We start from the raw sequence: 14,433 nt of genomic DNA, 5'->3' as shown, positions 1-14,433 counted from the left end.
TCTGGCTCTAGCCTCCTGTCTCTCACTGTTTTTGGAGGAGCAGCAGAGGAGCCTCTCTACTGAGCGATACCTGCTGGACGAAGTCGCAATGGCGCTCGCCGAATGCGGTGCTTCGTAGCAAACCCCACGGACTCGGAGAACCTTGAGTGAGATGAGTGACGCGGAGGGACTTGTGCGACGCATTACGCCAACGTCGTTGCACTCGTTGCACTCGTTGGCGTTGTCTCTGTCGCACCTTGGTCCTAGATAACGCCGCCGTGCGTCGAGCGAGATACTGTTCCGACACACACGCATCGGGAAAAAGAAACGCAGTACTGAAAGTAGGCAGCGGCGGCCCGAAAGGGGTCGACTTGGCCGAGTGCAAATACTGCACACTGGTTCCGAGAGTCATTTCCGTCGCTCGGTCTCTATCGCACTCATGCGGCCTGCAGTAGGTACGAGAGAGACAGGGCGACGAAAACGACTCTCGGAATCAGTCTGCTGCACAGAGCCGACACCGTCACACAGTAGGCCAGAAGGCCAGAAGACCGGTGGAGGCGGCCAAAACTCTAGACGCGTTTTGGAGCTCTAGAGTCGCTAAACAGGACTTGAACTGCACGTGTGACCCCACCAATGGATTCTTCGTTCGGAGAGCAATCCATGGGTGGGGTCACGCGTTCAGTTCGAGTCCCATTTAGCGACTCTGGAGCTCAAAACGCGTCTAGAATTTTGGCCGCCTCCACTGGTCTTCTGGCCCACTGTGCGTCATGGCAGTGCCGTGCCTGGCGTTCGTCAGCCACACGCCCCCAAGTCCGGACCCGTGTCGCGTCCCTGTCAGCATGCTGTCAGTGCGCCCCTCCCGCTGTGGGCACACTGTGGGTCCCCACACTGCGGGCCCCACGCAGTCACGCAGTCAGAGACATGAGGCGGGCGTCGCTGCTGCTGCCGCTGCTGCTCGTGGTGGTTAAGCTGCCACACTCGTCCGCCGCCGAGGACCCCAACGAAAGCACGGAATGTAAGGCATTTTCTCGTCACCAACCCGACCCTCACACTGTAAAACATTTTGATGTCACTTAGCCGCAAGTGGATGACGATTTTATCACAGCTCCCATTCTTGTAGCATAGGCGTGACAACAAGGTCATCAACTGGTTCGGAAAATCGGCCTTGACATTGACATTGTCATCAAGTGACAAAAGTAAAACTAAATATTCACAGTGCACACGACAGATTATCGAATGCAAGGAGGGCTGCTCTGGTGGACGTTTCTTCGCCCGAGCTGTCCCGTCGCTCTGTCTCGCTCTCCCACCTCCCCCACGAGTGCGACAGAAACAGCAGACTGCTTCCGAGACTCGTTTTCGTCGCATCGTCTCTTTTGCACTCGTGGGGCGTCCTGCATTGGTGGCAGTGGGAGAGGGACAGCGCGACGAATCAGTCGGTATCAGTCTGCCGGCCGATTCCGAGCACAGCTTGTTGCTGTCTCTCTCGCACCTTTGCGGGACGCCTTATGAGTGCGAGAGAGACAGAGCGACGAAAGCAGTGCTCGGAATCAGCCTGCTTGCAGGGTGCCGAAAACGGGAGGCAACCTTATTCGGACACAGTGTGACAGTGTACCAGTCAAAGGGACTTCTGCCCCCACCCCTTTTTTCGGCCACTAGATAGCCGCCTGAAAGGTGGTCAAAAGGCTATACTTTGCCCCAGCAAGTTGGCAAAAACTGCTACTTTGCCACCTCCGTATTCCCCAAAAGGCCGACTCTGGATCCGCCACCGCAAGAGTGTGCTTGTTGCAGGGATCCCGGCGCTGCGGCGCAAGGTGTGGCGGCGGTACGCGCTGTCCAGCGACGCGGCCAACTGGGAGGGCGGCGTGGCGCCGTGCCAGGGGGACGCCGTCGAGTTCCCCCGGGACATGCGCGGCGCCACGGCCACCCTGCAGGACGCCGACAGGCCGAGGTGGGGAGGGCGGTGCGGAGGCGGCAAAAACCCTAGACGCGGTTTGAGCTCCGGAGTCGCTAAATGGGACTCGATCCGAACGTGTGACCCCACCAATGGATCCCTCGTTCGGAGAGCAATCCGTTTGTTTGTTGTTGGCAGTGAGCTGGTGAGGCTGCGCGCCGTGAGGCTGCCCTGGAAGGGCGTGGTCAGCCTGCCCCTGACCGGCGGCGTCGTCCTGGGCGGCGAGGACTTCCGGGGCAGCGCCTGCCCGGGCAGAGGTGACGTCGGCGTCGTTCGCGCCTTCACGCGGAGCGTTAAGAAAACAATAACAACAACAACAACGCAGTGGCGTGTCTGGAAAACAAAAGCAAAATTGTGCTGCAGACTTGCGGTGGCGCGTGCCGAAGAGCAAGCCCGCCTGGCTGGACCCCGCCAACTGGGTGACCGCCGGCGTCCTGGACGGCGACATGGAGGCCGTGCCGCACCTGCAGCGCATCCCCTGCGGCCAGGACGTCGCCGACTTCCAGCACCTCGCCGTGGACATCGCGTTCCCCGAGACCCACACCGCGGTGGGGCTGGTGCTGCTTGACGGGGTGGGTCATCGGAGTCCAGTAGCGTGTGCAGTGGGCCAGAAGCCCGGTGGAGGCGGCCAAAATTCTAGCCGCGTTTTGAGCTGCAGAGTCGCTGAATGTGACTCGAACCGCACGTGTGACCCCACCAATGGATTACTCTCCGAACGAGGAACGTTCGGTTCGAGACATTTAAGAGTGTCGCGGCGACTCGTCCGTTGCAGGCCGTGATCCGCTCCAGCATCGAGTTGGCCCTGGAGCACGTGTCCGCCTTCTCAAACCTGTTCGTCATGGACTTCCTCACGTTCAGGGCGACGTCCCTCCGCGAGGTCGCCACCCTGGAGGAGCAGTGCGGCTTGGTGCCCGGCGCGGTAAGCTCAGAGGCCGGTTTGTCTCTCTCGCACCTTTACGGAGAACCCCATCAGTGTGACAGAGACAGAGCGATGAAACGACTCTTCTGAATCGCCCCTGGAGGAGCACAGCATTACCCAGCCACCCAGCCTCTCCTTGGAAGGACCCTGGATCCGCGGCTATCCGGAGTGCGACGGCGACGCACAGTAGACCCGAAGACCAGCGTTGGCGACCACCCCACTCGCGTTTTCAGCTCCAGAGTCGCTAAACAGGGATCGAACAGAGCGTGTGACCCCGCCAATGGATTCCCCATTCGGAGAGCAATTCATTGGTGGGGTCACACGTTCGGCTCGAGTCCCATTTAGCGACTCTGGAGCTCAAGACGCGTCCAGGGTTGGCAGCCTCCGCCGGTCATCTGGCCCACTGAGTGACGCGATCCTCGTTGTCCTGTGCAGTGGACGCGCGACGCCGCGCAGGCCGCCGCGGACGACCTGCAGCACGCCGTGTGCAGCCACGTGACGTGCCCCCCGCCGGCGTGCGCGCGCCCCGTGCGGCCGCACCACCACTGCTGCCACGTCTGCGGTGGGTCCTGCATCGCCTCGTTGCTCTGTCTCTCTCGCCCCCATGGAGATCGCCTTGAGTGCGAGAGAGACAGACTGACGTAACATCCCATCATGATCAGGCCGCTCCATCAGGTGTAGTTGCCTGACCTCCTACCTGAACCGCCACTTTATGACTCCTCTACAATGAGTGAGGTCTGTGATATGCTTGGAATGCAGGAGTGGCCATGCTGGGCGCGAAATGGCAAACGATCTATTAAGGTGCAGCGTGCAGCCTTTAAAGTTCAAGTTCAGGTCCCGTTCAGGTCCTCGCTGAGAGACCGCGTCTGGACTGAGTCGTGGGTTGCCTACCGAGACGGCGCTTCGCGGGTTTAACCCGGAAGTCGGAATCGGAGTCCTCTGTTTGTAAATGGGGAAGGGGGAGGGGTAGACGCCCCCCGCCCCTCGCATTCTAGAATTTTTGCCGCCTCCATCGGTCCGTGGCCCACTGTGCGTCGCTGTGCGTTCACCCCAACCCTCTGGCCTTGCTGCAGGCACGGTGCTGGAGCTGCGGCCGGCGGGCTCGGCTCTGCCGTCGGCCTCGGCGGTGGCGGACGTGCGCCGCGTGGTGGCGTCCGAGGCCACGCGCTACGACGTCCGCTGGGGGCAGCGGCCCGCCGTGCACGTGGGCGTCGTGCCCTCCCCGCGCGGCGAGCCGGCCGTCGTGCAGGTCGTCATCCTGGGCCGCGACGCCGAGGACCTGGCCGCCGCCATCGAGGCCCGCCTCGCCAACGGTGCGCACCCCGCACAGTGGGCCAGAAGGCGGCCAAAATCCCGGACGCGTTTCGAGCTCCAGAGTCGCTAAATGGGATTCGAACCGAGCGGGTGTCACTTCACACGTTCGGTTTGAGTTCCATTTAGCGACTCTGGAGCTCAAAACGCGTCCGGGATTTTGACAGCCCGCCAGTGCTCCACCGCTGTCTCTCTGGCAACCCGACGGCGCGCCCGACGGGGAGTGAGAGAGACACGGAGGGCGTCCGGTAGAGGTGCGAGAGAGACAAAGCGACGGTGACGTTTCAAGCAGTTTGATTCCTCGTCGATGTGTCTCCCTCGCACCCTGACAGGGGGCGCCCGCTCTGTGGGTGCAAGAGAGACAGAGGGGCGTATCAGCAGGTTGTTTCCGAACAGCGCCCCGTCGCTCTGTCTCTCTCGCACTCCCATGGGACGGGGCGACGAGAGCATTGCATTGTTCCCGAGCCCGGTTCTACGTCACCGCTTGCCGCAGAGCTGTCCGGCTTGGCGGCGTCCTCGCAGCAGTCCGGCGCGGCCATGGCGCCCGCCACCGCGGCCTCGGTGCTCGGCGTGCTGCTGGGCACGCTGCTCCTGGCCGTCGTGGCCATCGCCGTGCTGCTCTACTTCCAGGACCGCAGCCTCCCCATAGCGACGCGCCTGGCAGAGTGAGCATCCGCGCAGTCAGCAGACTGATTCCGAGAGTCGTTTACGTCGCTCTGGCTTTCTCGCACTCATGGGGCGCACAGGCCAGAAGACCGGCGGAGGCGGCCAAAACTCAAGACGCGTTTTGAGCTCCAGAGTCGCTGAATGGGACTCGAACCGAACGTGTGACCCCACCAATGGATTCCTCGTTTGGAGAGCAATCCGGCGGGGTCACACGTGTGGTCCGAGTCCTGCTTAGCGACTCTGAAGCTCCAAACGCGTCAGTTTTGGCCGTCTCCACCGGTCTTCTGGCCCACGGGGCGTCCTAGCGAGACAGACAAAGCGACGAAAACGACTCTCGGAATCAGTCTGCAGCTTCCTGTAGCCCTCTGAGTCCAGCCGGCTCATGTTCTCGCTCGTGGCAGCTTGCTCGGCGAAAAGCAGTCGGCGTTCCTCTTCGCGAGGTTCGAGAACACGCCGGGCGAGGAGGACAACGGCGTCGTGGTCAACGTGGTCGGCAAGCAGGGCAAGCAGGGCAAGCAGGGCAAGCAGGGCAAGCAGCCCGCCCCCGGGGTGCGGTCGGCGCGCGGTAGCTGGTCGGCGCGCTCCTTCAGGAACCCGCTCTTCGAGGAGGAGCACCCCGACGAGGTGAGGGGCCCAAGTGCTTCGTCGCTCCGTCTCTCTCGCACTCATGGGACAACGCCCTAGGTTACGAGAGAGACAGAGTGACGCTCGGCTGATTCCGAACGGTGCTCAGTGGGCCATGAGACAATGGAGGCGGCCAAAATTCTAGACGCGTTTTGAGCTCCACAGGCTGAATGGGACACGAACCGAACGTGTGACCCCATCAATGGATTGCTCTCAGAACGAGGATTCAATTGGTGGGGTCACTTGTTCGGTTCGAGTCCCATTCGGCGACTCTAGAGCTCAAAGCGCGTCTAGAATTTTGGCTGCCTCCACCGGTTTTCTGGTCCACTGTGCGGTGGTTCGTCGATGTCTCTCTCGCATCCGCAGGGAATGCCCCATGAGTGCGAGAGAGACGGAGCAAAAATGCTGACACTGTGGTGCCCAGCAGGACGTGCTGCACCGCGAGAGGGCCGCGTCGCGCGGCGTGACGCACGAGAACCCCCTCTTCTCCGAGCTGCAGCGGCGCGCCGGCCCGGCGGGCCCTGAGGACCGCGTCGACGAGGACGGCGGCGTCCTGGAGCTCGGCGAGGAGCAGGCCGGAGGCGGCAGCACGACGGAGGCCTTGGCGGAGACTGCCCCTGCTGCGGAGGCCGCGGCGACAACCCTGGTGGACGTGACACTGTAGGCCGCAGGGCGCGGCGGCGCGACACTGCAGGGCACTGAACTGCACGGTGAGGGGCGGCAGCTCGTCGTTTGCAGGGACGTGTTGGGCCAGTTGGACAGTGTAGCACTGCGGAGCGCCTCAGAGAGCTTCGGGCTGTACGGAGATAACTGCCATACTGCCGGGCGATTCAGAAGAACGGTCTGTCTCTCTCGCACCCTTGTAGAGAGCCCTATGAGTGCGACAGGGACAGACTCACGAAACGACTCATGAGACCGCTCTCGTCGCGGTCTCTCTCGCACCCACAAGGCAAGCCCCATGAGTGCGAGAAAGACAGAGGGAAGCAGACAAGGGCTCGGAACCAGTCTGCTGCTGCAGTTATCTGCACATGCACTTTAAACTCCTATCGGCATCTCATGTCAGCGGCGAGGGCTCGACAGCGCAAAACCCCTCTAAAATGACTACAAATAAAAACATTTTTCAGAGTAAAATTTGCTTATTTAAATAGTGCTCCAGGCACGATTAAGTTTTGCTCCCTGTCGTTTGGAGTGGAGAGGATGGCGTGCCGTGCAATGTTAGAGAGCCTGCTGACTCTCCAGGGGCTGCACAGTGTAGGACTCCACCCCGGCCCATGGGCTTCTCGTGCCAACCCCCAACGTTGAAACGGCCATTTGAAACTCGCACTGAATCCAACGTCATCCGACAAGCCTGCTTGTTCGACGTTTGCTGCTGTTTCTTTTTCGGAATCGCCTTTTGGTACGAATGCAAAGGAACTTTTGAACAGGCAGTCGAGCAAGTCATCCATCACTCTTCATCCCCTCTGCCCCCAGCAGCCCCAGACCAACCCCCCACTCCCTTGAGGCTACCCCCCCCCCCCTTTCCCCGCCCGAGCCCCAGCCCCAGAGCTCTTCCCCCACCACTGGCAGTTCGCACCACCTGTTTGCGAGGCGAAGTCAAGTCGAGTCAGCGTTAACCCTTTTGCAGACACTGCGTCTAGTGGCGACTACACCCGTCCGGCCGGCGAGCGCGGCCAGCCCGGCTGTTTGTCCCAAGCAGAAGGAAAATTGGACTGGGTGCACGCACAGTCGGTTGGTCCTCTCGTCTTCGAAGTTCGTGTTGAGTGGGCGCCCATTGCACAAGATTGCACCTAACAATAACAATGTGCTTTAGATTTATGGCGAACGGCTCGCAGCAGAGAAACTTGTGTGGTGGTGACACCGTTTTCGGTGAAATTATTCGAAAAGAAGCTCCGGCTGACATCCTGTATGAAGACGAAGAGGTGACTGCCTTTGACAGCCGTCTGCTAGGTCTCGCGCGTCTCGCGCTGGTTTTGAGCCTTTTGGGAGGAGTCTGTGGAGTTTGATTGTTGACACTCCAGGTTCAGGGTTCCCTTTGTTGCTCTCTGTGTATAATGGCACCTCTCTGTGTGATTCCAGTGCATGGCCTTCAATGATATTGCACCTCAAGCCCCGGTGCACTTCTTAGTTATACCTAAGAAGCCAATTCCTTCCCTTTCTGCAGCGGAGGACAGCGATGAAAGGGTTCGTCTCTGTTCACTCTTCTCTATGATTGTTTGCAGCTCGTACATTATGTTGTCGCTTTAATTTCCTTTCAGTTGTTGGGACATCTTATGATCATTGCGAGACGCCTTGCACGCCAGATGGGTCTAGCTCAGGGCTACAGAATTGTTGTAAATAACGGGCCTCAGGCGTGCCAAAGTATATACCACCTCCATCTCCATGTTGTTGGTGGTCGTCAACTTAGGTGGCCACCATATTAATTGCCAAAATTATTTTGACTAAGCATGTCTTGTCGCTACATTATCTTTTTATATTAATGACATTTGCTCTGAACGAACTTATAATTTGTATATAACTTTAGGTCCTTGATATACATGACTTTTGCTTTTATCATGTCGTTCCAATTTTTGAAATAGTTTATAGGGACGGAAAAACAATTTCCCAAAACATGTCTTTTATTTATTATATATTCAGAAATATACATTGTACAAGTTGTACAAGAATCTGTAAATGCATCAATTTAAAAGAAAATATATGAATGATTACCAATGGCAGATCTACTGTTATAACTTAGGCTTCAGCAAACAGACATACTGCGATATGAGTTGTTAGTTGTTATGGACAGAACCATCAAAATGTTGAGCGTGTTGAAACAAAGGTTTACAAGGATAGAACATTACACGTAGACTATAACAAAATAACACCTAGATGTTCTGCTCATTCTAATGGCAAAGGTACTAAAACATCACAAATTTAAAGAGTACATAATTATTTTTAACAAAATCTCACTCAATCCAGTCAACACATTTTGGTAGATTTTATGTCTTCCTTGTGCATTTTCCTATGTAACAAGAATAAAACATAAGTCTGACAATAAATATTAATAATGTTCTTCTGAAATATTGAAACTACTTTACATTGTTCGTCATATCACAATCAACCAATGAAGGTTCAATAGAAAAATAGTCCCGTTAGACTACAAAAATACAATACCTAACAAAAAACCATGACGTAATATCAGTCATTAATCAATGGGAAGATGAGAAAAATTAATTGCATTGGACCATTCATCTACTATTTTAGGCAGTGAAAATAATTTTCAAGGTACTAGTATTTCACTCGGACAACATTGCTCAAATATCAGATTCAGTTCAAATTGTCAGGTCATGAATACAACTGGTTCTTCCGTTTACCCTGCATCCGTAACATGAAAAAAATTGTAGGACCTTCTCCAGCAATATCAGTTTGGCAATGAAATACAGGATCCTAATTTTAAAAAGACAAAACAGGGGCTGTAGAAAAGATTCGTGAATGTCAGTCTGTAAATGTAAATGTATTCAAAACCCATAATGCAGACAGGATTTATCAAAATCATATTAGCTTACATTGTTTCAAAAATATTTAACACTAGAACCTAATGATAAGATGCTGCGGAAAAACAAAGATTAAACATGGGTGTTTTGTTAACATGATTTCCTTTTCCATCACAGAACAATGGGGATGATCTGAGAGTTGATCACTGGACAGGTTAATTAGTAACTTACTGTTTACCAAGCAGATTCACACACGTTTTCTACCCACACCACCCCTTTCAGTTGATAAACGAGGGTCAGTTGAATCCAAGAGAAAAACAAAAAACAAAACTGGTGTTACAAGCGACTTAGAAAAATTTCCCATAAACACAAGACATTTTGTTCAGGAAATTCTCTAACTTAGTTACAACAAGGAGAAAAAAAATCGAAAAAACGAGAGTAGAATAGAGCAAGAACAAAAACATTGGAGCTTATCAAACTAGTCAGAATATTAAAATAAACCAGCCCCATTATAACAAACAAAAAGAACCCATTAAGGACAGTAATAAACCTAACAATAATCATGCACTTCCATGCAAAGGAGCTGTTCTACACTCGGCTGATAATAATACATATAGTAAAACAAGATAATAGAGATAATGTTAACCGAGTTTACTTAAAATTCAAAAATAGAAACCAATTGAAATTATGCAGAAAATTTAAAAAAAATGCAAGGACTTTACAAAGCAGCCTAAGAAAGTTTAATAAAATTCCAACTATTGGAGACTTAAAGACTGCCCAGAAAAGGAGCAGATAATTTATAAGCACAACACACGTAAAAATTGCCAAGACATAGGCAAATCTATGTGGTACAAAATGTGATCAAAATGTAACTTGTATAACAATATGCATTATGGCTCATTCAGATCAACTGTCCGTAGAGCATCGCTTTCGTGTATCTCAAGTATGGCAACTGTTCCATCATTAAAACGGAATGACAATCCTCCATCAACAACAAGTCCTGCATCCAAGCAGCGAGACTTGACTTCAATACGGGATGCAAACCCTCTAGGCTCAACTCCTTTTGGCTGAGGCCACACACCCGCAGATATGAGGTCTCGGATAGTGTAGCCCATCCTTGTATCTTCTGTAATGATGTGAAAAAGAAGACCAATGAGTAAGAAAGGACAGCTTTCAGTAATGGAAATGTACTTGATCAGTTAGGTCCTCATTACTAACCTGCAGAAAATACAAGGCTGCTGTTAAATTCATCAGCCAAGTCTTGTACCAATGCTGACTCATGAGTCAAAGCAGGAAGGAGTTCTGGCCTTTTCTCTTGCAAAAGACGTAGCACCTCTGATACTGATTGTTGGGTCAGTCTATTGATGCTAAGATTCCATGAAGTTGAGCCTATCCGACAGAGATTATCATCATTGTCATGATCGAATTGAAACATTATCATAAATTATACGATTTTCTAACAGCGATCTTACCAGTTCCAGTGGTTACACAAAGCCCAGAGCTTTTAATCTTAGTTCTTGGGCCATCATTCATTCGCATTTCATAATAGGATACCCTGGCAGAGAGATTCTCTCCTATAAAAACCTAAAAACACAAACGGGAAAGCTTTAAAATTGACCTAAGAAAGAAGTAAACCAAATAAAACAGAATTGTGACTTTCTGGTTTACCTCATTAAGGGCCAGCACAGGTAGTCGCCTTTGTTGCACATTTGTTTCAGCAGGACTAACAACATTGGACTCCAGGCGACTCTCAGGAACCGCACTAAAAAATCTATTGACAAAAAACATTACAATAAGCATTTTCTGAAATAAAATAAAATAAAAAAGGGAACAAGAGACAAATTTGATAAGAATATCTTAGGAAGATTGTATCAACCTTTGATTTGAACCAAGAAGTTCCTGCTCGTGCAGTTCAACAGGATCTTCATGAACGTTTTCACCGCACAATATTATCCTGATTCTATTCCTAAAGCGCCATTTGAATTCACCCTGTGAAAATGAAGAAAAGTTAAGTACAATTTCAGATGATTTTAAATGGACTGGATTAATTAAGTCTAGACCGACCTGTTTCAGCTTCCGCACCGCTTCTTCAATATTAGTTGAGTACTTTTTGTTCAGACTTAAATATCCTTCAGATCGACGGGGATCAGAATTAAAACCAATGACTGGTTTTCTATTGTCAGTGACACGACCGGCAGCTAGTAAGAATGTGCCGTCCCCCCCAACTGCACAAATCATGTCAGCCCAGTTGATTTTGTCCATAGTGTAATCAAACCTAAAAAAACAAATAATTAAAAAATGTAGGTTAATAACTAATGCAAGCAGAAAGTTATGTATGGGATTTATTATCACTGTTGTTTTGGGATAAATCAAATAAAATCTTACCTGTTCACAACTCGGGCTTCGATACCAGCATCTTCAAAAGCTTTCTTGACATTCTGCTCAAATTCTTTGTGCAGTTTGTGATTTTTGATCAAAGAATCATAATCTGCACCTCTCTTCCGCAATGCCACTTCTAATTCTGATTCCGTAAGGTCGACATGTCTGCAGCGCTCAAAGTCATAGCGAGAAAGCTTTGAGACAAGAAGTAATTTACTCAGCTTGACAGAAGTTGGGGGTTCAGATGCCATGGTTGTTTGGGTTGAGAAACATTCAGTCTTTCCTTGAAACATTGGGGAGTGCTGCTTTGTCACAGTTAAAGGTTCCCAACGGCAGAAGGTTTTGCAATAAACTGTAAAAGAAAGTAGTGCTATAGTATCATCATTCAAATGCAGACAAAAATATGAAAAAAATGATGCAAATGATTTTTACACAATGAGATGAAATAGGAAAAAAAAAAAAACCTTAGAGAACAAGCTTAGTGATGACCAATCCTATCACCAGCAACACCAATGCATCATGGGATGAGGGATCTAGCCCTATGTCAGCGTGTTTCCCCAAACACAATATAACACAAACCATTCAGGAAAAAAGCTAGACAAATGAACCATGGATGACAATTCCATTTACATGAAGTTTGACTGTTCTGGGTAAGTCACAAGCAAGGCAAGTTATTGAAAATAAAAATTGGAAGGTGGTAGATACAGTAGAAATCAGAGGGGACCATGGCAATCTGAGAAACAAGAACAGCAATGTATGAAGAGAATCCCAAGATGACAGACAACAATGGAGCGATGAAATTGTAACTCTTTTTAAAAACAGAAATATTGCCACAATTAAAACTACTGTTAAGAAGACAGGTCCACTGCCATCTGTTATGGGGCACAAACCCAGTGCTCAATATGAGTGATCACACAAAACAGTGTAAAAAAAGTAAGATTATTAATTACTGCCAACACACATACATGAAAAGTATTTGTCAGGTGCAGAAGCAGAACATTGATGATTTGATCTAAAAGTCATAATTATTTCAAACTTTTCATGCAAGTGTTTGAAGATGTTGTGAGTCAAACAGCACTGAATTACATGTTTCAGAGACATGAATTATGAGAGTACACTGTACTGACTTGTAGTACAGTGGAGTAAACGAAGGAACTCTTTTATTTTTGTTTGTGGTTGCACAATGATGAAAGCTTAATCTTATTAAAAGCTAAACAAAGAAAAAGCTTGATAGATAAAATTTTCCACCTCTCTTCCCAACCAGAAAACAACAGACATTTTGTGTAAATGTGATTTAAAACTCTCAGTCCATTCCTTTTGAACAATGAGGTGCATTAACAAATGAGAACTCAGCCTGTTAAGATGTGCGACACACACCTCTCTTCTCACCACACCTAATGTTGATAGCAGCTACCACGATTCAGTGCCGATGAAATCTGTTGGGAAATGAGAAATGATTAGCCCTGATTAGCCGTTGCCCACAGAGCATAATGAAATGCTTCTCAGTACATGTTACTGCACACATTTATCAATTTTCAACATTTTCATGAATATTTAGTGCTCTTAATTATAAAAATTCAGAAACTAATATATTAGCCATTGTATTTCATATGTTTGAATCAAAGCCAACAACTAGCATTAAAACAGACTGTAAAAGACATACAACAACATGACATGAGAAGAATTTCTCTTCTTCAGCATTACTTTCACTTCAAGTAGGCTAAGATCCACATCATCAATGGAATGTTGTCAATTCCAACAATAAAATAAGAGGTGGAGATAAAATACGAATGTTACGATAGAACTGGATCACACTCGACATCCTTAAATCTACAGAACAGTAATTCAGTGAAATATGGCTCGGTACAGAGGTCCATGTGTGTCATGACACTGACCTATGGGTTGAGAATGGTACCCCCGTACCCCACTACCCGGTGATACACGCATAAAATTGTTCCAGAGATACAACTTGAAACTATTTGATGGTTAGGAGTAAACCTTCCACAGGACAAAATATACGACGATAAAGGACACACTCCGCGCACAGACACTCACAAAGCACAAGCACGTCATGAAATTCAATGGATATTGAAATTTTTGTGATTAGAAAAAAAATTTCAGCCTGAATGGGGTTGAGCAAGACGACATGCGACGTGGATGTCAATTCCACTTTTCATTCGTTCCTTACCACGACCGACGTTTTTCAATATCAGGTGCTTGGAAGACATTTCAGACACGAACTCTGGACGGATCACGTTCTGCCAGGGACCATAGTTGTCATCTAATATGGTTGAATACTGCACAGACCGCGAGTTTAATGTTTGTGATTTTTTTTATCCGTGTTGTTTGCACAGCGCGTTTCTGCTAGCGGGCAGAGAAACTGCGGCCTCAACAATTTTTCATAACCCGGATGGAAGAGCGCGATTTTCCAAACACTTTCAAACTGGTTCGGGGAAGGAGCCCACTGGACATCGATGACGATGACGCTTCAATCAGTCAATTGATCGAAAAAGACTGTCCTGTGCTGTAGTGTGATTGACGATCCAAATACTAATGGGCTCAGGAAGCGGTAAGGAATGTGAGAGCTCCTTTTCGCGCAGTTGATGGTTTTGATAACGCAGGGTGGCCGTTTCAACACATGCCCTAGGTCATAGATTAATTAAACTGCTTCTGATCGACTTATCGCAATTACTGCAGTATGACGCAACAGGCTAATCATTTCGAGGTCCTTATCAGTCGAAAATGGAGGGAAGCTAAAGGTGGGAAATGAAGTTTGACGCGGAGTGCGTCGTTTCTCTGAGTGGTAAAGAAGCATACAGTGTAACAAAAATGGTGACACCTGTTTTGTTTGATAAAGCCGAAAAAAGAGAGAAATGAATGAAGAAGCTGGCTGAAGAAGACATGGGGCTTAAAGCTCATGGAAAGAAGAACACAGGAAAGAAAAAGAAGTGGCCGACAGTAGCGCGCCCTAGCGGCCGTAGCGGAAATTAACCTCAGTTTATCGTGATCCAAAATGGCAGTTTGCGGTGGGTGACAGTTCGGAACATAAAGTTCACCAAGTATTTGCGTTTATTGTAAGTTGAATATTATTTGTCTTCATTCAAAAGTTGCGTCGTAAAGTTGTCGAGTGG

At 49.7% G+C, this 14,433-nt stretch overlaps 4 protein-coding genes across 10 annotated transcripts in view; 3 read left to right on the top strand and 1 right to left on the bottom strand.

Moving 5' to 3' along the window:
• Positions 1-745: 745 nt before the first annotated feature.
• LOC117645553 (protein amnionless-like) lies at positions 746-7,738 on the top strand. The gene is made up of 13 exons (XM_034385843.1): positions 746-994; positions 1,768-1,927; positions 2,069-2,187; positions 2,294-2,502; positions 2,703-2,849; positions 3,285-3,469; positions 3,981-4,131; positions 4,479-4,825; positions 5,228-5,315; positions 5,352-5,450; positions 5,875-6,160; positions 7,527-7,631; positions 7,706-7,738. Exons 1-11 carry the CDS (start codon positions 901-903, stop codon positions 6,112-6,114), a joined length of 1,839 nt encoding a protein of 612 aa, XP_034241734.1. The 5' UTR covers positions 746-900; the 3' UTR covers positions 6,115-6,160; positions 7,527-7,631; positions 7,706-7,738.
• On the top strand, positions 7,250-7,870 carry LOC117645545 (histidine triad nucleotide-binding protein 1-like). The gene is made up of 3 exons (XM_034385830.1): positions 7,250-7,369; positions 7,527-7,631; positions 7,706-7,870. The coding sequence occupies exons 1-3, from the start codon at positions 7,250-7,252 to the stop codon at positions 7,868-7,870; spliced, it is 390 nt and encodes a 129-aa protein (XP_034241721.1).
• A 177-nt stretch (positions 7,871-8,047) lies between these two features.
• Positions 8,048-13,843, bottom strand: LOC117654528 (NAD kinase 2, mitochondrial). Of its 2 annotated transcripts, XM_034401222.1 has the most exons (9): positions 13,491-13,843; positions 12,680-12,738; positions 11,309-11,654; positions 10,988-11,198; positions 10,800-10,912; positions 10,592-10,694; positions 10,396-10,507; positions 10,142-10,312; positions 8,048-10,049 (listed from the first exon to the last, which is right to left on the bottom strand). In XM_034401222.1, exons 3-9 carry the CDS (start codon positions 11,593-11,595, stop codon positions 9,814-9,816), a joined length of 1,233 nt encoding a protein of 410 aa, XP_034257113.1. In that variant the 5' UTR covers positions 11,596-11,654; positions 12,680-12,738; positions 13,491-13,843; the 3' UTR covers positions 8,048-9,813. The 2 variants fall into 2 exon arrangements, with proteins under 2 accessions (XP_034257113.1, XP_034257111.1); XM_034401220.1 differs by lacking the exon at positions 12,680-12,738.
• Positions 13,844-14,225: 382 nt separating this feature from the next.
• The window catches only part of LOC117654527 (CLIP-associating protein 1-A), a 48,894-nt gene continuing 48,686 nt past the window's right edge, over positions 14,226-14,433 (top strand). For all 6 annotated transcript variants that reach the window (XM_034401218.1, XM_034401215.1, XM_034401217.1 and 3 more), the window contains exon 1: positions 14,226-14,376. The gene's annotated coding sequence lies outside the window, so the exon portion shown is untranslated. The remainder of the gene's footprint in view (positions 14,377-14,433) is intronic.

The sequence above is a fragment of the Thrips palmi genome, unplaced genomic scaffold, assembly GCF_012932325.1.
Source record: "Thrips palmi isolate BJ-2018 unplaced genomic scaffold, TpBJ-2018v1 HiC_scaffold_10, whole genome shotgun sequence".
Taxonomy (NCBI): Eukaryota; Metazoa; Arthropoda; class Insecta; order Thysanoptera; family Thripidae; genus Thrips; species Thrips palmi.
The sequence above is the reverse complement of the archived record's forward strand: the minus strand, read 5'-3'. Positions and strand labels throughout refer to the sequence as shown.